At 30.9% G+C, this 21,853-nt stretch overlaps 4 protein-coding genes across 10 annotated transcripts; 1 reads left to right on the plus strand and 3 right to left on the minus strand.

The window, feature by feature from the left end:
* Window positions 1-216: 216 nt before the first annotated feature.
* On the minus strand, window positions 217-2,037 carry LOC123894388 (LIM domain-containing protein PLIM2c-like). Its single transcript, XM_045944378.1, has 5 exons — window positions 1,722-2,037; window positions 1,209-1,302; window positions 1,049-1,077; window positions 862-951; window positions 217-511 (listed from the first exon to the last, which is right to left on the minus strand). The coding sequence occupies exons 1-5, from the start codon at window positions 1,854-1,856 to the stop codon at window positions 221-223; spliced, it is 639 nt and encodes a 212-aa protein (XP_045800334.1). The 5' UTR covers window positions 1,857-2,037; the 3' UTR covers window positions 217-220.
* Window positions 2,038-6,283: 4,246 nt separating this feature from the next.
* Window positions 6,284-7,595, plus strand: LOC123896208 (TMV resistance protein N-like). The gene is made up of 2 exons (XM_045946625.1): window positions 6,284-6,771; window positions 7,283-7,595. The coding sequence occupies exons 1-2, from the start codon at window positions 6,284-6,286 to the stop codon at window positions 7,593-7,595; spliced, it is 801 nt and encodes a 266-aa protein (XP_045802581.1).
* A 633-nt stretch (window positions 7,596-8,228) lies between these two features.
* On the minus strand, window positions 8,229-15,450 carry LOC123894389. Of its 6 annotated transcripts, XM_045944380.1 has the most exons (15): window positions 15,174-15,450; window positions 14,862-14,935; window positions 14,189-14,258; window positions 13,895-14,096; window positions 13,243-13,317; window positions 12,974-13,075; window positions 12,610-12,650; window positions 12,271-12,384; window positions 11,962-12,076; window positions 11,681-11,871; window positions 11,469-11,585; window positions 10,822-10,902; window positions 10,436-10,674; window positions 9,576-9,615; window positions 8,229-8,943 (listed from the first exon to the last, which is right to left on the minus strand). In XM_045944380.1, the coding sequence occupies exons 3-15, from the start codon at window positions 14,249-14,251 to the stop codon at window positions 8,368-8,370; spliced, it is 1,956 nt and encodes a 651-aa protein (XP_045800336.1). In that variant the 5' UTR covers window positions 14,252-14,258; window positions 14,862-14,935; window positions 15,174-15,450; the 3' UTR covers window positions 8,229-8,367. The 6 variants fall into 6 exon arrangements, with proteins under 6 accessions (XP_045800336.1, XP_045800340.1, XP_045800339.1 ...); XM_045944384.1 differs by lacking the exon at window positions 14,862-14,935 and having other exon boundaries at window positions 14,189-14,261; window positions 15,171-15,410; XM_045944383.1 differs by lacking the exon at window positions 14,862-14,935 and having other exon boundaries at window positions 15,195-15,409.
* Window positions 15,451-16,948: 1,498 nt separating this feature from the next.
* LOC123894392 (protein O-glucosyltransferase 1-like) lies at window positions 16,949-21,418 on the minus strand. 2 transcript variants are annotated; one of them, XM_045944387.1, is made up of 6 exons: window positions 21,119-21,418; window positions 20,086-20,621; window positions 18,654-18,846; window positions 18,503-18,567; window positions 17,658-17,868; window positions 16,949-17,541 (listed from the first exon to the last, which is right to left on the minus strand). In XM_045944387.1, exons 1-6 carry the CDS (start codon window positions 21,245-21,247, stop codon window positions 17,176-17,178), a joined length of 1,500 nt encoding a protein of 499 aa, XP_045800343.1. In that variant the 5' UTR covers window positions 21,248-21,418; the 3' UTR covers window positions 16,949-17,175. The 2 variants fall into 2 exon arrangements, with proteins under 2 accessions (XP_045800343.1, XP_045800344.1); XM_045944388.1 differs by having other exon boundaries at window positions 21,096-21,418.
* Between the last annotated feature and the right edge of the window lie 435 nt (window positions 21,419-21,853).

The raw sequence follows: 21,853 nt of genomic DNA on the forward strand, positions 1-21,853 counted from the left end.
AAATAAAAATTTGAATGAAAGAATATATTGTATTGCTCAAATAAATTTGTTTGGAACTTTTGATCACAAACAAACTCTCATGTTGTAGCTTACAAATTAAACCCAAAAAACAACTTTTGAACAAATAATTAAATTAACAGTAAACTTCGACTTAAAAAAAAAAAACCTTGCTCCAAATCAAACAGAGCAAGGTTTTTTTTTTTTTTTTTTACTGTTTCATTCAAGAGGTTTCTTCAGCTGGTTGGTCTTCAGGTGCTTCATCAGCTTCTGCTGGTTGTGAAGGCTCTTCAACAACTTCAAGTGTTGTTTCAGAAAGTGGAGAAGAACCATTCCTCTTGTGTGCAGATTTGAGTACATGGCTATAGTTACCTTTCTCCATGAAAAGTTGTGCAAAATGGACCCTACAGTAGAGGACACCATCAAGTGCAGCATAGTTTGAATGTGTGAGAGGGCACCCTGCATGAGCACACCTAAAGCAATTTTTGTGGTAGCATTCACCTTCCATTGTCACCTATATATATTTTTAATAAAACCAACCAAAAAAAAAAAGCGTTAGAATAGCTCGCTACCCCGATTCAAAAGTAAACCGATACGAAAAACATAGTTTTCAACTTCAACTTTGATGTTGATAAAAGTACTTTTGTTACAATTCCGCTATGAAATAATGCTATAGTACCACTATAGCCGCTATTTGATAATATTTTGTATTAAATAACGTATCACAGAACAATAGTGGCTGGTCAAAATACGCTATAGCTGCTATTTAATTAATAATATTGGTTAAAAGCATAGTTTTAAATTGTGGCTCTAATCGTGAGCATTTGATTGCAATTTTTCACAAAATCAAGGATTGAGACAAACCTTTTCGAGTGGGTAGACGGTTTTAGAGCAAGTCGCGCATTTGTCGAGGGTACCGCTGAACATGGAAGATAGTCTACTTGGTGTCCTATTCTGTTGATGATCAATAAATTTGACATATTAGAGGGAGCTTTAAGTAAAACTAATATATAAAATTGCACAAAACATAAAGATAAGATATGGAACATACCAGGTCATTTTGCTTGTCAGAAGACTTTGCTGCAATATTTCAAGTCAAGAAAAAAAATAGCTTAATTAGCCAAATAAAAAATGAAAGTGACATGTGTATCCATTTGTGCTTTTTAAGGTTGAATAAGGAAAGGGAAAAAAAATTATTGATTTAATCATACCGAAGTTCTTGCTAAAATTGCCAGATTCCTTGAATAGCTGTTCAAAATGTGTCTTGCAATAGAGAATTCCATCCATGGAAGAATATGTACTCATCTGGATCAACATTTTAGTTAGTAATTTTATGCATGCCACTTTTATTATGTATTCAAAATGGTTTTGAAATAAATATGCAATATGCATTCTAAATTAATGTTTATATTGAGCTTTATTCAACTTTCGAGCACATGATTTGACGCGAGCTCTGCAATCATTCATAGAAGGTGGGTAGTTGTCGTCAACTATGATATTGGGTTTGAATTTTGTTGGTTGAATGTAAGTAGGGTTGAAATACCCTTTATACACCTTAATAAAAAAATTGCTTATAAAAAATGTAATAAAGGATCAAAAAAATTTGTATGAGTATGATATTGTTGTTTTATATTTGGTGTAGGGGGGGGGGGTGTATATAGTAATAAAATATGAAACATCAAAAGAAACATATGAAGATTTTAACAACAAGACATGAAACATACCGTAAGACATCCCTTGCAATGACTGCATTTGAAGCATTGTTTATGATATGGTATATTTTCAAGAGTTAACAAATCAACCACATAAACAGTCTTGTCACAAGCCTTGCATTTGTCAAGAGTTCCGGTGAAAGACATGTTGTTTTCTTCCCCTTAATTAATTTTCCACACAAGATAATCTTTGTTTCTTGTGAATGTTTCTTTTAAGGAACTTTTTTTTGTCTTTGAATGTCTGAGGATCAAAGATAAAAATTTCAATGAGAGTACAAACCTCAGACAAATGGGGGGATTTGAAACAAAGTCTTGTGTTTGTTTGATCAAAAGTAACTTAATTAGATCAACTTATAATAGAGTTGATATTGTGAAGTAAATGGTTGAGAGAAGTGAGTGGAGACCTAAAAATAATTTGAAGCAAAAATGGAAAAAAATATTCTTGTGATTTGTGGATATAATTTATTTGATTAGAGTGAAAACAGGTTGTTTGTTTGATTATTTCAATGAGGTATATTTTGAGATGTATGTGACAAAAATAACTAATTCCATCTTTTTCTTTTTTGTCATTTGCTATTTTGGTAAAAAAAAAAAAAAAGTACCAAAATAGTTAATGGTAGTAGTTTTAGTTTGATTTCATAATAATTGACAAGTCAAAGATTAATATGTTTGATGGGTAGAGTCCAAATTTATTAGTCATTATTTTTATTATGAAAAAATTCATTATCCATTTTTTTTTTTGCTAAAAATATTCATCCTTTTTAGAATTTTATAATTTTTGTGATTGTATTTTAACATGTTTTAGTTTTGAAATTCTATTAATAGACAAAATCTATAAAAACTCTATGCCCCAACCATGAGTTAAACAACAGTTCGTCCACTGGCTTTGTGACCCCTTGTTTTAAAGGGTCTTTGAAAAAGGGTTAAGGGTATATTTGTAAATTCTTAGCTAATATTAAAAGAGAATAGAAATGTGATCTTGAAAAGAAAAAAATGCAATTAAAGAAAGCATATGTATTTGAAGAAATAAAATAATATAATACATCCACAAATTCTAGTTTAACGCACAAAAATGCAAAAAAAATGGCTCTTTCATTTATCTATATGTTAGGTCAGGTGCCGTAACCAGAGTTCAAATCTTTACTCTTTCATTTACATGTGTGAATTTTTAATGATTATTGTCATTTCATATATCTATCGAAAAAATGTACTAATACATTTACCGACTGTTATAATAAATTGAAAAAAAACATGTATTTGAAAGAAAATATTTATTCTCTTTAAGTTAAAATACCTTAATCATACACAAATATTTATTTTGAAACGTAATCATATACAAATATAAAATAAAATAAATACAAAGAGATGTCAGACTCTTTAAATCGAAACCTTTGGAAGTACATTATGAAGTGAACCAAACCCATCGCTTCAGCCAAAGTAGCATCTTTGAACCCTTGATAACTTTGGTCGCCGAAACTCCAAAGCTTTAGTCATCCTATTTTAGGATCAGCCCTAATCCCCAACAAGGCGTCCCCAACAATAGGGTTTTTGAGTATGCTGGTGATGGATATTGGGGTATTGGTACTCTTGGACATGTATATTAATATCATGTAACACCTTTGTATTTCTTATTACTGGATAGGGTCGTATCTAGGCAGGCGAAAAGGGTGTCTGTCTTAGGTCATAAAAAGTATGTTCAAAATTTAAGCCCCACCATAAAAAATTAGGGGTACATTTAACCAAAAAAGAAAAATTATTTTTGCAAGCCGCTTCTTATTCTTTACGCGTACGTATTATTGTATCTAAGTATTAAATAAAAACTTTGGTATAAAGATAATTGATTTGGATATGAATAGAAGGAGTTGATGCAATGATTTTTTTTTTTTTTTGGTTACAGATGCAATGATACTTAATACAGTTTAATACAGTTTAATACAGTAAAAATAAAAGTTTTGAATCTAGTACGAATATTTGTAAAAAAATCTTGTATTTAAAGTGAGTATAGGGTCGACACTTTTAACAAAGAGTCGTAGTAGCATTAAAAAAAGACAAATATGATATGACGAATAATAATAATGAGGAATTACAATCATCCAAAAAATTAATATGACCTCTGTCCCTAATTATAAGATCCTGTTTGACAAAAATATACTATTTATTTACCTTGTTTTGACCGTATTTTTTTAATAATATATAAATGTAAATATTAGCATATAAGATCTTGTTCAATTTGTTTTGATGAATATTTTCAAAATATTAAGTTTTTATAATTTTTACTAATAGACAATTACAGATATTAGTAATCAAAATTGTACATTGACATACGTGTAGTGGTCAAACAGAATCTTATAATTAGGGACAGAGGTAATGCATTATCTTTTAAGTCAATTACTTTTTTGACTGTTTACCCTCCCGGCATTGCCTTGTGAGTATACGCCAAAGAAGGTTTTTTTGCTTAGGAGGAATATGTAGATTCCAAAGTTTATCCCGCAATGTAACAAATGACATTAAACATTTTACTCCTTTAACAAAAATAAATAAATAAAAAATCTGTTATCTAAAACAAAGGAACGAAGACAAAGCCATCCACGTCAAATTAATATTTTATGTCCTAATTATTTTTTTTGGTTATTATGATATTGATTCGAAGTTTTTACTTTTGTTAATGATGAATAATTTTACTTACCAAAAAATGATGATTAATTTTAGTCGATCTGAAAATTTGTGGGACACACAAAATATGATATGACGAATAATAATAATGAGGAATTACAATCATCCAAAAAATTAATACGACCTCTGTCCCTAATTATAAGATCCTGTTTGACAAAAATATACTATTCATTTACCTTGTTTTGACCGTATTTTTTTAATAATATATAAATGTAAATATTAGCATATAAGATCTTGTTCAATTTGTTTTGATGAGTATTTTCAAAATATTAAGTTTTTATAATTTTTACTAATAGACAATTACAGATATTAGTGATCAAAATTGTGCATTAACATACGTGTAGTGGTCAAACAGAATCTGTGTATCTTTTAAGTCAATTACTTTTTTTGACTGTTTACCCTCCCGGCATTGTCTTGTGAGTATACGCCAAAGAAGGTTTTTTTGCTTAGGAGGAATATGTAGATTCCAAAGTTTATCCCGCATAGAATGTAACAAATGACATTAAACATTTTACTCCTTTAACAAAATTAAATAAATAAAAAATCTGTTATCTAAAACAAAGGAACGAAGACAAAGCCATCCACGTCAAATTAATATTTTATGTCCTAATTATTTTTTGGTTATTATGATATTGATTCGAAGTTTTTACTTTTGTTAATGATGAATAATTTTACTTACCAAAAAAATGATGACTAATTTTAATCGATCTGGAAATTTGTGGGACACACAAAATATATGTTTTTTCTCTCAATTGAATTTTTCATACACATTAATTAAAAATCGAACATCTAACTACATGCTTAATACGACTAAAATCTTTACCACTTAATACGACTAAAATCTTTACCACTTGTTAGTTAAATTTTTATCTTATTACATGTAAAATTTAAATAAAATATTACTATTACACACAAAATATATAATAACATTAATTATATATAAGAAGTTTTCTCTCTCGACCCCCGCATTTCTTTTCTACCCCTGAATTTTCATTTTTGCCTTGGGGTACTGCGGTTTATACGAACCGAATTTTTTTGTCATGCTAAATTGTGTTCCAAATTTTGTTTCCAGATTTCCTGCATAAATTCTGCATATGAGACCCTCAACTTCCACAATTTATTTGAAATACTAAACGATGTCCGATTTGAGTAAACGATCACTCGTCAGAAAGCTTAGGGTGTCAAGAATACAAATATAATTTTTGTTTTGAGGGTTAATTTTCCAATTGGTCCAGTTTGACTAAATAATGGGTACTGGTACAGAAACAGAGCAGAAACTTTTCTCAAACTTGTAGGTTGATTTTCTCATACTATACTTAATGAAATTTAACAATTCCGGTGTCAATCCTGTAGTAAATATTGTCTTCTTTACACTAGATTAAAAATCATTAGCATACGACTTATATTCAGAGAGATATGCTAAATTTATCACAACAGGTATCTCTACAACATTTTGCATAAACTTTTCTCAAACTTGTAGGTAGATTTTATCATACTATACTTCATGAAATTTAACAATTCCGGTGTCAATCTTGTAGTAAATATTGTCTTTTTTACACTAGATTAAAAATCATTAGCATACGACTTATATTCAGAGAGATATGCTAAATTTATCACAACAGGTAGCTCTACACGAATTTTCACATAAATCTTTCTTCTTTTTGGGGGGTAAATTTATGTTATTTTGGTTTATATAAACCGAATTTTTTTCCATGTTTAAAAATTTCGGTTCGTAGAAACCGAAATAAGTTGGCCAAATTTTTTCAAACCACAAGGAGCAAAATGAGATTTTTGGGGTATAAAAGAAAGGCGGGGTCGGGAGAGAAAACTTCTATATATAATACTTGTGTACGCTTATGAAGGTTTATATCACCATTCTCTTTTCAGCATAATATTAAAGAATGGCATCATCTTCATCATCATCTTCTAATAATTCTCAAGAAAAACATGAAGTGTTTCTTAGTTTTAGAGGAGAGGACACAAGAAAAACTTTCACTAGCCATCTTCATGCTGCTTTAAAAAGGGTAGAGATAGCAACTTTCATAGACTACAACCTTGAAAGAGGGGATGAAATTTCAGGGACACTTCTAAGAGCTATTGAAGATTCAAAGCTTTCAGTGATTGTGTTCTCAAAGAACTTTGCAACATCTAAATGGTGTTTAGATGAAGTTAAAAAAATAGTTGATTGTAAAAAACATAGGGGTCAAATTGTAGTGCCTATATTTTATGATATAGAACCTACACATGTGAGGAATCAAACAGGAACCTTTGAAAGTGCATTCAATGGACATCAAGTGAGGTTTTTTGATAGGCCAAATAAGGTACAAAAATGGAGAGATGCGTTGAGAGAAGCAACCAATCTCTCTGGATGGGATTGCTCTGTTGACAGGTACTACTCCAATCTTAAATATATGTAAAATTCGGTCAAAAAGTAAATTGATATACTCGGTCTAAAATTTGTTTTATGTATATTCGTTTTGGCATAAACCGGATATCATCTGCGTGCAACTGTAGTGACTAATCGCTGAAGCCTTGTGGGACATAAATAAGTGGCAAATGATTTTAAGATTGTTGTATGCCAAAGTCAGGATCGAACCAAAAACTTTTGTTAAGTTCGAAGAGATTTGCAACCTTGATTAATCTAGTATAATTTAATCAATATTTCACAATTTCAATCTCAAACACTAAATTTTGATTGGAGGATCGCTAGCAGTTACTGCGTTAAATCTATTTCATAATAGATTAGGGTTCCCTCACACTCACACATTCGGGAAATCAAAGGATCGGACGGCTCAGTATTTTTTTTATTTTAAAACAAATCAGACCGGCCATATAAAATTACTATTTTAATATATTATTACTGATCATCAATATATGTTCATTATATTTGTGATCTATAGGTTGGAATCTGAAATTGTTGAAGAGATTGCAATGGATGTGCTAGGAAAATTAAATCGTGTATATGTTGGTGATTTAGATGAACAAATTAAAAAGTTTGAGCAACTTGCAGAACTTCAAAAGCAATATTTTATAGGTACACCTCATGGAGCACATTGGCAAAGATATCAAGAAACCGTCAAACAAATCAGAAAACTTCAAATGGAAAGACATCAACGTTTGCTCCGCATACCATCCACCATGTCTTCACATGTTGATGATTCCAATGCGAACAATGATTTTTATAATATGTGGTCTAACGTATTCAGGTTCTAGTACTTCATCATACTTTTTATAAGTCACAAATGAATTAATAGAACTTGATCTATTTAGGCTTAATTAGTAAAATGGTCCCTTAAAGATATTTTTGGTTTCACATTGGTCCCTTAAAGAAAAAAAGGTCTGAATAGGTCCCTTAAAGAAAAAAATATCCGAATAGGTCCCTTAAAGAGATGTTCGTTAATCAGTTTGGTCCTATTCGGACATTTTTTTAGGAACCAAACTGATTAACAGAGATGTCTTTAAGGAACCTATTCAGACCTTTTTTTCTTTAATGGACCTATTCAGACATTTTTTTCTTTAAGGGACCAATCTGAAATCAAAAATATCTTTAAGGGACCATTTTACTAATTAAGTCATCTATTTAACTTATATATAGACTAAGGTACTGTTTGGCCTGCTTTTTTTCCTCTTCTTTTGAGCTTATGCAAACGGCACAATTTTTATGTATTATTATAAGTTTTTCAATGTAGTTTATGATAAAATAGCTTATAATCACTAACACTTGATATATTTTTTGTTAAAATTACAAATACAATAGATAATAGATTGTCATTATTGGTTCGATACTAAAGAACACAATGATTATTTCACACCTTAACTATATAATATGAAAGTTTATGGTAGCTACTTCAAATAAAACAGTTCCAAGCTTCAAAATACTTCTTTTTCATTCAAACTTGGCCATGCTTATTGCTCATTTCTTATTTCATTTCCATAATCACCATAACACAAGGTGCAACTCATTAAAACATTGACATAATCATCATCATGGAGGTAAAACAACTTGTTGGCACAATATGAGATCCGAAATGGTCTTTCCATGCCGATCAATTCTTCGCGAACAGTTGACACCGCCGTCTAAGATGTTCCTAACAACAATATTCAATGATTGGATTCCCTTAACTTCATATATCTCCACTTTAACATTTTCACTGACCCATTTATCTCTTTGATCTCTTGCATCTAAATCAGAATAAGGTGACAAATCCAGAAGAGGTGAAACAACCGATTTTATCCATTGAGATGTGATAAATGGTTTCAACCTCTCAATATCAGGAGGAAAATGTGGGATGAGAGAAAAATTTATGTCATTTCCTTTATCTCCAGCTCTGCTATGTGCTACATTGTAAAGTTGAATCTTCTGACCTGATGGAGCCGGAGTGCTACTTCTACAAGGCGAAACAAATTCCGTGGAGGATTTTTCGGTTTCGGCTTGTGACTTTGGTTGCAATGTCGGTATGTGCTTCAGATTGTATTTGTATTCATGATCAACTGCTTCATTTGACTGGCTTTTTGTGTTTCTCTTCAACCCGATTCGCCAGAAAACATCTTCACGCTTAACCTGAAAAAGAAGCTAGCTATCATGAATCTAACTGCACCGTAATGAAACTGGAAGCAAGATCACTAATAAAGCAACATAAACAAATTTTGTATGTCAAGAAATCACATGGTTCATTGTTTGTTTAAGTTAATTATCAGATTTCGACAGTTCAGAACAATATTTTGAAAATCGGACCAAACAACTGGTTCAACCGAGAACTTGAAAATTCACTGGCTGGTTTGAAATTGAATTCATTTGTACCGCAGTCTGGTTGAACCAAACTGAACCGAAATTTAATTAGGCGAACCGGTAAAGCCGCGTATGTTCAACTGATTTATTTTTTGCATTTATTTATTTTACATACTTTTTAATACTCATTAATATGTCATCCAGTTCACCCGTGGTTGAACCGATTAAACCATGACCAGAAGGTTCTTACTGATTCAATTTTCCATTCGGTTGTTAAAATATTGGTGCAGAAGGCATAAAGTTGAGGTAACTAACAAAAAACATCAAACACTATACCATTAAAACAAATATTGCTCTAAATTTTTTTACTGAAAATTTTGGATTTTGATATAGTTCGATGGACAAAGTATCGTCCAAATGCAAGTATGAAACAGGCCAAGAGAGGTAGGAGAAGAAGAGAGTACCAAATGTTTTTCTAGAAGAATCTCTTTCTTATATCCAGTACTGCATTCAAACCAAAAAAATATATCATTAAGTAACATTCTGCATGAGTAATAGAGACCTTCAAATATTACAATATCTACAATAGCAATGAAGAAGTAATATGCATATAATTAGTGGAACATAACTTGCCATGCAAAGTTCAACAACACAGTTTCAATATTTTCGTGGAAACACTTTTTGCAATTGCAGTTTCCAAAGAAACTATTATCAAGTTTATTATAAATAACAATTGAAGGGAAACCTTCAAGAACATTTCCATTTAAATACCAGTACAGAATCTGATAATCCAGAGCAATGTGGAGATCTAGCACTATTAAGTGAAAACTCAAGTAATAGATTTTAGGGTAATATTTGTCACAAATAAAAAAGAGTTTAGAGTAATATATGTTTTTGTTCCCTATTCAATACCATCTTCTAAACTTAGCTCTTGTAAAAAAATTCTCTTAACATGAAATAAGTTGAGGACCAAACTTAGGAGAAAATTTGTGTATGGAAAAAACTTAGATGATGAGTGTTTTGTAGCTTACTTTTGAGCTTATGCAAACAACTTATACAAATAAATAAGCTTTAATGTATTATTTATAAGTTTGTGAGATAATAGTTTATGAAGATACAATTTTTACTAGCGAGAAATTATGAATTAACATAAAAGCTTATTTATTTGCATAAGCTATTTTTCATAAGCTCAAAAATAAGCTAATCCAAACGGGCCCTTAACCCTAGATTAATGATTTCATCAACATTCATCGATTTCCGATAACAATTAACCATTAAGATTTTAATCACACACTTTCATAACTATATTTAGAAGGACATTGACCTGATACCCCCACCACCAGCTGGTCCATTTGTATACAATGCTGTAAATTCTCTAGTAAATTGGACAGCATGTTCCTTGTGCTCAAAAAGTCCATCCATGCGCAACCTAATATCGTCACTAGTTCTCTGTGGTGAAGCATTTCCATTGCTGCTAGTAGCTTTGATGCTATCATACCCAATTATATAAGAAAGTATATGGTGATTAAGACCAGGAAATATTTCTTCCATCCATGATCTAACCTAATAAAGCATACGAATAACATATTACTTGGTAATAAGGTTGATATGTGAAGTCTTATCAAGCATTAGAATCATATAAATTTTAAAAAATAATAACGAAGCAGGAACATGAATCTACAACGGTTGCTATTAGGATATAAAGCTTACCAGATATTCAGCTGCTTTAGCACGTTCAACGCATTCATAGCCTCCATAAGATATCTCTCCCCATCCTTTCCATCCACAATCCTGTGAGAAATATTCAGAGGAAATGAACAAAGGCATATACTATCGTTATCAATCTTAAAAAGAAATCCAATGTAGGAATAATAGAAACAGTTGTATTATTTTGACACAAATTTCGACAAAAATTGGAATGGTTAAAGGAATTAAAATGTGATTAATTACGTTCAGTGGATCGTGAATGAATATGACAAGGTGTTGCAACTCATAACCATCCACAGTCTCGTTAACCATTCACCACAATTTTCAGGTGAATATATGAACACAAACCATGTTTATTTTATTACCTAAAATCCATGCATATTTGAATAAAATTTGGATGATTAATGAATATCATGCATATTTGAACACCACAAAATCATGGTTAATTATGTTCCTTGGATGGTTAATGTGTTGACCTTGACATATTCATTAATGATTCAGAGAACACAATTAACCACATATTTGAATTGCATTAACTATCGATATTGTTGTCAATTGTATCAAAATATCATTTCTGTAATAAAAAGGATACAAGGTGATCACAAACAAATGGATACTAGCAATCTGAAGAGAATGATTGAAAAATGTACCTTTGGAACCAACTGTAAAAGTTTATCAGGTACTGATATAGTAGATGGTTTTGCCCCAAGGCAGAGAACTCTACAGCTTGATAATGGAAGAAAGGAAACATCCTGAAAGTCGATGACCTGTTATTATAGAACACAATGAGTTTATTTGTATATTTTACCCTTTGGTCATAAATCATCGATGTCCGGTGCTTCATAACTAACATATAGCTTACTAGATCAGGAGTCACATAAGCGCTGGGGTCTCCAATCTCATAGAGTAATTGTTCAGCGCATGTATTGAAATTCAAAACTCCACCACTACCTTCAGCCTTTGCTACACAAACTTGTCCATCGAAACGGACTTCGGCATAAGGAAGTGATAAATCCAGTAGTTGCTGGAATGACATATCTCGGTACTTGTCTCCTAAAAAAACAAGACAGAGATTAAGGCGCCATCATCACTTTCACACGACTCATATTATTACAACTCAAACCATATGCAATATTAACAGACCTGGATGCATGAAATATCCCCCTGTGAGTTGACAACCACATTCTAGAAGATGGCCAGCCAGAGATCCTTGAGCTAGATGCTCTAACTTGTCCCAGTTCCAACCTAGTTCATAAACCTACATGTATATCAACATTTATTCAGAACTTTCTCCAACAGATAATCAAGTTGCCGAGAACTAAAGTAAACACTGCACCTCTTATGATCCTATATTTTTCTAAATAGTATTATAGATGAAAACTAATTTCTGTTACTTAAAAAAGCAAGCAAAATACGGAAAATATGAAGTAAAGAGCAGATCAGATTTCATACCATAGGTGCTAAGAATAAAGCGGCATCGGCAATTCTTGATGTAATTATAACATTTGGTTGGTACTTTTCAAGGCAGTGAACAATAGGAGCAGCTCCCAAGTAGGTGCTGATACCCTTCGCATATTACAGCCAAATTTCATATCCAGCTTAACAAAAAAATAAAGTAGAGAAAGCATACATGAATAACAAAAGTTGATCAGATTTTGCATATTTTATTGACAGATTAACAAAAGTTTAATAGAATCATTCATTGACTTGGTTCGATAAGTAAATCCGAATGTAGTCCTAAAATTTGACAACTGAAGGAAAATTACTAGAGACATAAAAATAGATTCTTACACCCTCCATGATATAACTTTGTGTAGGTGAAAATCCTGAACCTGAAAAAATACAAAAAAGGGCCTTTGTAACATAAAGCGAAAACAAATTTCAGATACAAGTAAACAAAATCTGAAGTTGGTTTGTATTCAGACCGCCTACTCAAAACAATTGAAACATTGTCTTAGAATTAGGTTCAACCGGACAAAATCGGCTTGTAAGGCGAGGATGTCTTCCACCACATATAAACCCAATTTCAAGTCATATATCATATGATATAATGTGAAACTTTTTAGTACATTTCTTTTTAGTCAAAACAAAACGCATTGCATTAAAATTTGACGATAAAAAGTTGAAAGGAAAGTTCACATGGAAATCTAAATACCTAAGTTTGTAACAGACAGCTCATGAGCAACAGCGACCGAAACATCAAGCCCTAGTGTGGTAGCTATTTCCAAGACCTTCTGTTGAGCACCCACAGGATCCACTTTTAGAAACGAAAAATGAACAAAGTTAGAAAAACAAATGAAATAAACCATATAGTCGGTTGGCTTAAACCTGACTCATTACAAAGAGTGTCACTAAACTTAAAATATCTTTTGATGATCAACAATTGTTATATGATCCATTAAATGCAGCATTATAAATTCTTACTAGCACCCATATTGGTAATTATGCAAGTTCCTCTTTCCAAAGCCACGGGCAGAAGCACATTCATCCAGTTAGAAACTGCAAATAAAATTTTACAACAATCAGAAACTTAAGATGAGAAAAATGCGTGCAAGAAACAAATCATCAGTACAACCCTTATGGCTACAGTATCAAATAATAAAACTAATGAGAAGAAAAACATTTTTTTCCCAATATATAGGAATTTAAGTTTCTATCTTGAATTGAACCGTAAGATACAAGTGAAATATACATATTCAAAACAACTTCAGAATTTGATAGTAACAACTAACAACAGAAGGTTCAGTTGAGGCATAGGTAACAGATATCACTGTTTGGATTAAAAAAAACTTAATTAAGAGCTTATAACATAAGTGCTTAGATCATATAACAAGTTAATTAAGCTATTTCTATTACAAAAGATAAATAATGTCAAATTGTTTTCATATAGGCTATGAGCTATTTTCATAACCTATTCTGGAGAGCTTATGGAATTAAGCTGAAAACAATTTATGGACATGTCATAAGCTGTTTACATAAGCTCTCCCAAACAATCTCACAAGTACCTATGTCAGTAGATAAGGTCAAAGAAAGCAATTTAAATAGGCCTGTAGACATAAGCGGGATAAACACCTACTTTGAGAATCAAAACCATCACCACCAGACAACATAACTTGATAGCGATCGGCTAGAGTACGTTCCGCAAGGCATTCAAGGACCAGATAATTTAGTTCTTGGACTCTTTGCAGCAACTTAAGAGCAGCCAGAGGCCTGTCACCACCAAATCCTGCTCCACAGCCGATGTAAACCTTATCCCTTCGCCTTTTGGGATTACTTCTCTGTAATGTAATATCAACATAGTCGGTATTGATGCTGCATTTTGAAGACAGTAATTAGAAAAATAACAAAAGGTAGGGAACCGTAAGTTCACCAGCTTGATCAAACAATTATGAATCTCTTCTCCGTCCTGAGGTTCCATCGCTTTAACTTCCATTGTCGCGCTGCTAGCAAAAGAATGACAAGATGAAAAAATAGAATACACGAACCATCCAAATATCTCTATTAGAAATAAACTAGATTAAGGCAAAGCAAAACAAAAGTGCAGGTGTCCCCTGCTGCTAAGAAATTAACCACTAACATTTTCCTATAAAAAAACGTGCAAGTTACTCATCAAAAACATTAGGGCCCTAAAACATCACTAAACATTGGCCGAACTCAGTCCTCTACAGCAGAACGTCATGTGCTCTTTGAAGCACAGACATTCCTCGGATTAGGCGTGTCCCAGTGTCAAACATGTGTGGTGTTCGACAAGGACACAACACCAACATATGATCACATTAAATTATGTCATTTTCTCAAATTATTATCGGTTTCAAAGTGTCGGCGCATATATAGTGTCCGGTTTCCATGTTTCACAGCATGCACTATTTATCCAACCAACTTCAATCCTCCGCAGCCACTCCAACCAAACATCGACCACTGGATTAACCTAACGGAAATTAGATTAATTTAGCGGCCGAGGTTTGACTGGAGAGAGTACAGAGGATGCAGGACAACCAAACCAACTCCTTAAAGACCACATAAATGAAACTGTTTTTACAGACCCTCTTTTTGTTTTTCTTTCTTTATGTTCTGAAAATGATTGAACTATAATGCACTCATGTCCCACTCCAGAAAACTGCATAAAGAATCAAAATTGAACACAACCCATTAATCAAAACTAAAAATTATAATTCACCATATAATAATAGTTAGAGTAAGGTGATAATAACAAAATGGGGTATCCCAAATTCAGATACAATAAGGTCAGCAGAATCATATATACCTAGATGAAAATTAAGCAAATTTCATTTCACACAAAGCAAAAATAATATAAAATGAGAAAATAATAATGAGATTATGGAGAGTATTACCACCTTGATCTTGGTGGGACCAACCTTAGCTTTTATCCTTAATCCCTTTCTAGAATCACTTTTCTTTCTTAACTTAACTAGTCAATAGTCAAAAGTTGTGTAGTTGTTCTATTTCTCCCAGCTTAGCATGAATTAATCGACTGGAAAATCGAATTATTTGATATTTTGCTTATATATTATAACATCAAAAATTTATGGAAAAAATAATCTAAAATTGAAAGAAAGGTAGGTATCGGAAAATACTTTTTGGGATAAGTATTTCTCTTTGTCATAATAAAATAAAAACATTTGTACACAAATTATACCTGATAAAAAATACTTAAATTAGTTCCATAAGTCATAGCTCAACCGGCAAAAATGTCAAAATTGTAATGCCGGATCCGGATATAATAATTACATGTGAGTTTAATTTAATTGGATTATCACTTCATCTAAGACGACAAAAAAAAAATATAATACTGAAATTATTTTGTTAAACATGATGATTATAGTTCGAACTGCGACTCTTCACACGTATTTTTTGACTTTTTGGTACAATGTTTTTTACAAAAGAAAACTTAAATTTTTTATCTTGGTATTTTAAAAAAAAAAAAACAAGATTTTTTTGACCAAATATAATCTTGACATGGTATTGATAATTTAAAAGTTCTAATCTATATATATAATTCCTAGATAGTTCTCCTACTATCCATCTTAACCCTAATCCACATCACCCACTTACATCCAATTAAATCACACAATAATGTCACATCACTTCCTTATATTATATCATTTTCATCTCTATTTTTTTTTATTTCCACATCACTTCCTTATATTATATCATTCTCATCTCTATTTTTTTTTTTATATTATATCAATCTCATAATAAATAATAAAGAATTATGTTTCTCCAATTATCCAAAATTTGATGTCACAAGATGTTACAATTTTCTACATTATTATTGAATTATACCTCTCCAATTATCCAAAAATTGATGTCACAAGATGTTACACTTTTTTACATTATTATAACATTTCTTAGTGACAATGAAGATGAACATAGTTGGATTCTCTTTCAACATTTATCCCATTTAAATGTCAACCGTTTTCATAGAAACAACAAAGAGTTTATAATTTAGTCACACAAAAAAATACGAAGAGTGTATACATTATTGACTTAATTACATTATAATTTTAGAGAAGAGTGAAGGTTATGCAAAAAGTTAGGTTATGGGATTGAAATATATAATAACCATTATCATTATCATATTTCATTCAATTTTAGTGTGTCGCCTATGCGTTGCACTATTGCATTGGCTGGCGCACCCCACAAAAAAAAAAATTCATTCAATTTTGATGGTCCGTACTCATTCTCTATACATATAGGTATATATATTGGTTGGAGGAAGTGATAAGTACATCACTTTTATATTATTATTATTATTATTATTATTATTATTATTATTATTATTATTATTATTTTCATTTTATAATACTTATTGTTACAATTTATACGAATAATTTTTCAACATTATAATATAAAATACCACATAACACATGTGCATCGCACGGGTGTGGGACTAGTTATTTTTAATGATAGATATTATTCTTTAATTTATTAAATGCAACTGCTCAAACACATTTCTACTTCAAATATAGTCTGAAGACTTATGCCATGTGAAAATACAATATACTTTCATTTTTTTTGAAATTTTTATGAAAATGTGTGAGAATTGAAATGTTTAATAAATAATTTTTTTAAATAAAATCATAAAAAGTAGTCGGGGGCAACAAGACTCTCTTTAAAAGATTTGATTTTATATCAAACTGTTGTAACGGTTCAGCTCAGGTAACTGTCCCCATATCATCATCCCTTTAATCTTGTAGCAATTGCATATACATTAATCAGAGTTCATAGAAGAATATGAATGTAAATTTCTACTAAAAAATAGTAAAAGCTATGCTAATATTGTCCAAAAATAAATAAAAACTATGCAATACTGTCCAAAAATAAACAAAACTATGCCTATACTATTGCCCCTTCTTTTATCTGCCAATATTCATCTTCCCAAATTTCTACTTGCTTTGTTGAATTTGCTTTTCTCTCTAAAAATTCTTGTAAACTTAAAGGATCATATGGAGGAGGAATAGTGCATGGATTTGAATCACTAGGAACCTTCACCATTGATTCTTCCATGAACATCCTTTTGTTACCGTTAGTACATGACAATAATTTTTCAGGACAAAATTCCACGGCGCCTCGCGGTATAGTTGGTTTGAACATCAAAAGCTTTGCATATTCATTTAGTAAATGAAACATGTAATTGTATACATTGTTCATGTCTAAATCCTCTTGTATAAATTTGCTACCAGCCTCTCCAATTTCTTGTGCCTATTACATGATTTTAGATAATGTAAGAAATCATGCAACAAAATTATCTTATGACAAATAAAATCATAGTTCTTCCTAGCTCATTTAAATGTGTTAAAATAAAGAATTTTTAGTACCTTATGAGTGTGATTGTTGCCCCATTCCACAGCAAACTTAAGAGAGGTACATTTACTACTGTCTCTAATAGGCCAATAGTGTTGTAATGGCACCATGCCCCTTATGAAAAAATCATGGTAATTTGATCTTACAAATAATGTCATGGAATCACATGCTAAAATGTATTTCTCACTAACTGACCAAGCCCATCCTTCTATGTATATCTTGTACCTATGCCAAGTCAAAAACATATGTATCATGTTATGTCCCAATATATATGTAAGGTAGTTAGTTACAAAGTTAGTTATATACAGGTCGTTAGAATTAGTTGAAAATTGTTTAAGAATGTTACAAGTTAGTTATTATTGGTTGAAATTATCTTAAACGATATTCAACTAATTCTAACATGCATGTCAAATAAGAGGATCTTTTTTACGAGATAGTGAGAAGTTAATTTAATTTTGTTCTTGCATGTATCGTGTTAGGTTAATGCTTGATCTGAGCTCAAGCTTTAGGGTTTGGTTATTACGTAAAACGTGATAGATCTGTTAGGTAATGCCTTACTACTATATGTACGAGCCCCCAACCACTTAGGGCGATAATACCTCCACCGGGTCGAGGGAGTCTGCTTTTTCTCCCATAACGTGTCCCACTGGGGTGTTTTGGACCTGATCAATTGTGATCAATTGGGCCTAGTCTAAATTTCTGGGTCTCGCCCGGTCCAAATTTTATCTTCAAATATACTAAGAATTGTTAAAATAAAAAACAAAAGTCATGTGATTTAATAAAGTTGTGATGTGATCATTAAATAAATTTAAATTCATACTATATATGTATAGTTATATAGTTAAATTTATTCATGTACCTATGAGTGCATTGATCTCCTAAGCTAGATTTCTTGTAACCTTGATTGGATTCTTGTACCCAGTCCTGTGATCCAAATATACACAATACATTAGTTTGCATTTGATGAGAATTTTAGTGGAAATTTATGCATAATTGATGGAAAAAAATACCTGTATGTATAGGAGAGTATTCCAATCATTTTCTAATGTAACATTGCATTGTAGAAGATTTTGCCTAGTTGGAGAAACATAAGGGTTACCCTTCCAATAAGCATAAGGTACTCTATCCTTCCAATTGGTCTTTTTGTTCCCTTCTTTTATATCTTTTAGGGTATTTTCCCATGGCTTTATATTTGTCTCTGCCCTGTTATTATAAGCAAAGAATATTAAGACTAGAAGTGTTGAATAATAGTTAGATTGAAAAGGATATTAATAAAACTTTAGAATTTTGTGGAACTTAATTGGGAGTATCAATGGGCCAAAAAGATATTATGAAATGAAAACATGGGAGCGGGTTACCTCCCGTGACATTATTATATAGTGTTATCCACACCATTCAATTTTTCTATTTTTTTTTGTTTTAATTTTAATTCTTTAATTTTGAATGGTCGAGATCTCACTAGACCTCTCATGTGACTGGAGAGGATCCAGTCCCATGAAAAAATATCTCAATGGACCAGAAAATATAAAATCATAAAATAAATATATGTTTATTGATCTTATATGTTTAGAAGTCTATCTATTTAAAAAAAAAAAAAAAAAAACTTCAAAGTCAAAGACCTACTACATAGTAATAAAAGATAAATATTTATTTAACAAACTATAATTTTCTTTTTCAGAGGTTCCTTCTACCAAAAAAACTAGACACCTATGATACCAATGCTTGTTGGATTAAACTCTGAAGGGAGTATAAGCTAATCTCCATTCGTTAGATTTATTAGATTGTTAATGTATTTAACTTTAATAATAGACCAAATACATTAGTTATTCCAATGATTCTAAAAAGTGAAAAATTATTTATAATTAAGGACGGAGAGAGTAGTTAATAATAGTAACTTTTTGACATGTTCCTTCTAACTTTTATAAAATTTCTTCAAATTTTAACTCATTATCAACCTACTATAAATTATGCTTCATCATTTTTGCAACCTATAATAAAATAGAAACATAAACCAATTCTCAATTCTAAAAAATAAACTTGTAAAATAATAACAAATATTACTAAAATTTAATATTATATAAAGACAAAGAAGTACTTCTTCCGTCCCAAAATATATATAAAAATGAGTCGACAAAAGTTGATGTATTTGGTCTAAATTTCTTTTGACCAGTTTTTGCTTATATTTTGGGACAGAAGGTATATAAATATTATTACTAAGTACTAAATTTTATTTACAATGGAGTCAATGAAAATCAAACCCAAAACCACATGCATTTTACTCAATTTTTTCACCACAAGACGAAACCTATTGGCTTATGGCTTATTACTAAGTAATAACTTTGTTAATTCTCTTATGATTTAGTGAATAGTCCACAGTTATATATAGAGACAAATAAGTATATAAATAGAAAGAAGGAAAAGAGGGTTATATTTAGCACTTACCATCCCCAAAAGGACCAATCTGGAAACACAATATCCAAACTCCATTGATCTGAACAATATCTAAACAAAGGAGGTGGTTTAGCATTTGGGCCATGAAACTTATCCAAAGGAACAACAGGCTTATCTTCACAATCAAACATAAGTTCCAAATCAGGCAATTTCCCAGGATACAACCTTAATATTTGCAAAATACCCCACAAAGTAAAAAAATCTCTTGTTTGAATTGATTTTCTATACTTTTCCACATACACTTTCCCTTTCACAATCACAAGTTTGAAATTTGCTGTCTTTTTTGCCTTTTCCAACATATCCTTTGTGATCCCTTTTTCTTTCCATGGTTTTAGATCTTCATGGATCCATCTAAAATATGAAGGACAAATATTGCTATTTTGATTTGTTGGGTTATGTTTTGTAGGGTAATCTTTTGGACATGTTTTCTTGAAAGATTTTCCTTTTATACATCCGAGAAGATAATCTTCTTGGTTGCGAAGTCTATCTTTGTGGAAGAATGGAATCGAAATGCCTGCAAATACGTACTTCAAAAATAATTCTAATATCAGAAGATACTCTGATGAAGGAGAAAATACTAACATTTTTTATATAAAATAAAAAAATTTAATATGGTAGATTAGCTCCTTCCTAGATCAATTTTATGTCACAACATTGATTAATGCTAATAGTTCTAATTTGATGTCAAGAATGTTAACATAATGATAAAGGGTTTTAACTTGTATAATTCTAATGTTAAATCAACAAATAATGAAAGAAAAAAATGATACATCATTCAATAAATTAATTAGCTAAAAAGTGTAGTTTTTATTTTTAAGTGTCTTTGGTCATGCTTAACATAATTAAACTTGGTCTAAAATTTGTTAAATATACATAACATGATAACATGATGTTTAAAGTTTGAACACTATTTAGTATACAAAAATGGAAACAAAATGGAAAAATGAATAAACAATATATTTATAAATAAATGATATTGATGATGTAAAAAAGAATGGTACTTTATTATGCAGAAGTGACTCACAGTCCAGACAGCAAAAGCACAAAAAGAAGCCGCCACTAAGCATGAAACTTTAGCTTTCTTGGAGAACATAAACCGCTTCTGTTGTTGATTAGAACCGCCATAGAAGAGTTTCTGATAGATTTTGTTCATGCTTGAAGTTGAACTAAGTTAAAAACAGAGTGTGTTTCAGGGGATTGAGGAGTTATGGATGTAGAAAATGAACATGGTCCTTGTTTGTTTTGAGTCTTTTGGTAGGTAGCTACGTTTATTTTTAGAAAATTTATGTGTATTGAATGAATCTATGAATATTAAATTATCTTCAATAATTATTTTAATGTAGTAGTATTATATAGGAGTATTATATTTTTTTATCATGTTATATTTACAAAGTTTTAACCACTTTTGGGGAATTTGTGAGTTCTTTTCTTTTAACCGAACTTTATATATGTAAATACTCAGAAATCGAACACCTGAAGATATATTTTCTTCGTAAATCAGATATGATCTACGCGTAACTGTAGAGACTAATCCATCAAATGGGCGACGAACTCTCCTTAAAAAATTTAAGAGTACTGCATGTCTAAGTTAGAGATTGAATCTAAGCTCTTGATTAATATATAAGATATTTATTTCCTCTCATCTAAGTAATTTTAGTGGATGAATTTATTATTTATAATGTATTATTATTAATTAATGTATTCCCTTCATTGTTGATGGATGATGGATCTACAGCTGGACCACTAGTTAATTTTATAT

This window comes from Trifolium pratense, linkage group LG7 (genome assembly GCF_020283565.1).
Source record: "Trifolium pratense cultivar HEN17-A07 linkage group LG7, ARS_RC_1.1, whole genome shotgun sequence".
In the NCBI taxonomy this organism is placed as follows: Eukaryota; Viridiplantae; Streptophyta; class Magnoliopsida; order Fabales; family Fabaceae; genus Trifolium; species Trifolium pratense.

Bases quoted from the DNA above. Each gene is read 5' to 3' on its own strand.
- LOC123896208 (XM_045946625.1), top strand. From the start codon at position 6,284: ATGGCATCATCTTCATCATCATCTTCTAATAATTCTCAAGAAAAACAT. The intron at 6,772-7,282 runs GTACTACTCCAA...TGTGATCTATAG, and splicing joins TGGGATTGCTCTGTTGACAG to GTTGGAATCTGAAATTGTTG.
- LOC123894389 (XM_045944380.1), bottom strand. From the start codon at position 14,251: ATGGAAGTTAAAGCGATGGAACCTCAGGACGGAGAAGAGATTCATAAT. The intron at 10,903-11,468 runs GTACATTTTTCA...TATTTCTCACAG, and splicing joins TTTTACAGTTGGTTCCAAAG to GATTGTGGATGGAAAGGATG. The intron at 8,944-9,575 runs GTACTCTCTTCT...CTTCTTTTTCAG, and splicing joins TTCTTCTAGAAAAACATTTG to GTTAAGCGTGAAGATGTTTT.
- LOC123894388 (XM_045944378.1), bottom strand. From the start codon at position 1,856: ATGTCTTTCACCGGAACTCTTGACAAATGCAAGGCTTGTGACAAGACT. The intron at 1,303-1,721 runs GTATGTTTCATG...ATGTTGATCCAG, and splicing joins ATTGCAAGGGATGTCTTACG to ATGAGTACATATTCTTCCAT. The intron at 1,078-1,208 runs GTATGATTAAAT...GAAATATTGCAG, and splicing joins CAATTTTAGCAAGAACTTCG to CAAAGTCTTCTGACAAGCAA.
- LOC123894392 (XM_045944387.1), bottom strand. From the start codon at position 21,247: ATGAACAAAATCTATCAGAAACTCTTCTATGGCGGTTCTAATCAACAA. The intron at 20,622-21,118 runs GTGAGTCACTTC...TTATTTTTGAAG, and splicing joins GTGCTTTTGCTGTCTGGACT to TACGTATTTGCAGGCATTTC. The intron at 17,869-18,502 runs GTACATGAATAA...GACTTGGCATAG, and splicing joins GGAGATCAATGCACTCATAG to GTACAAGATATACATAGAAG.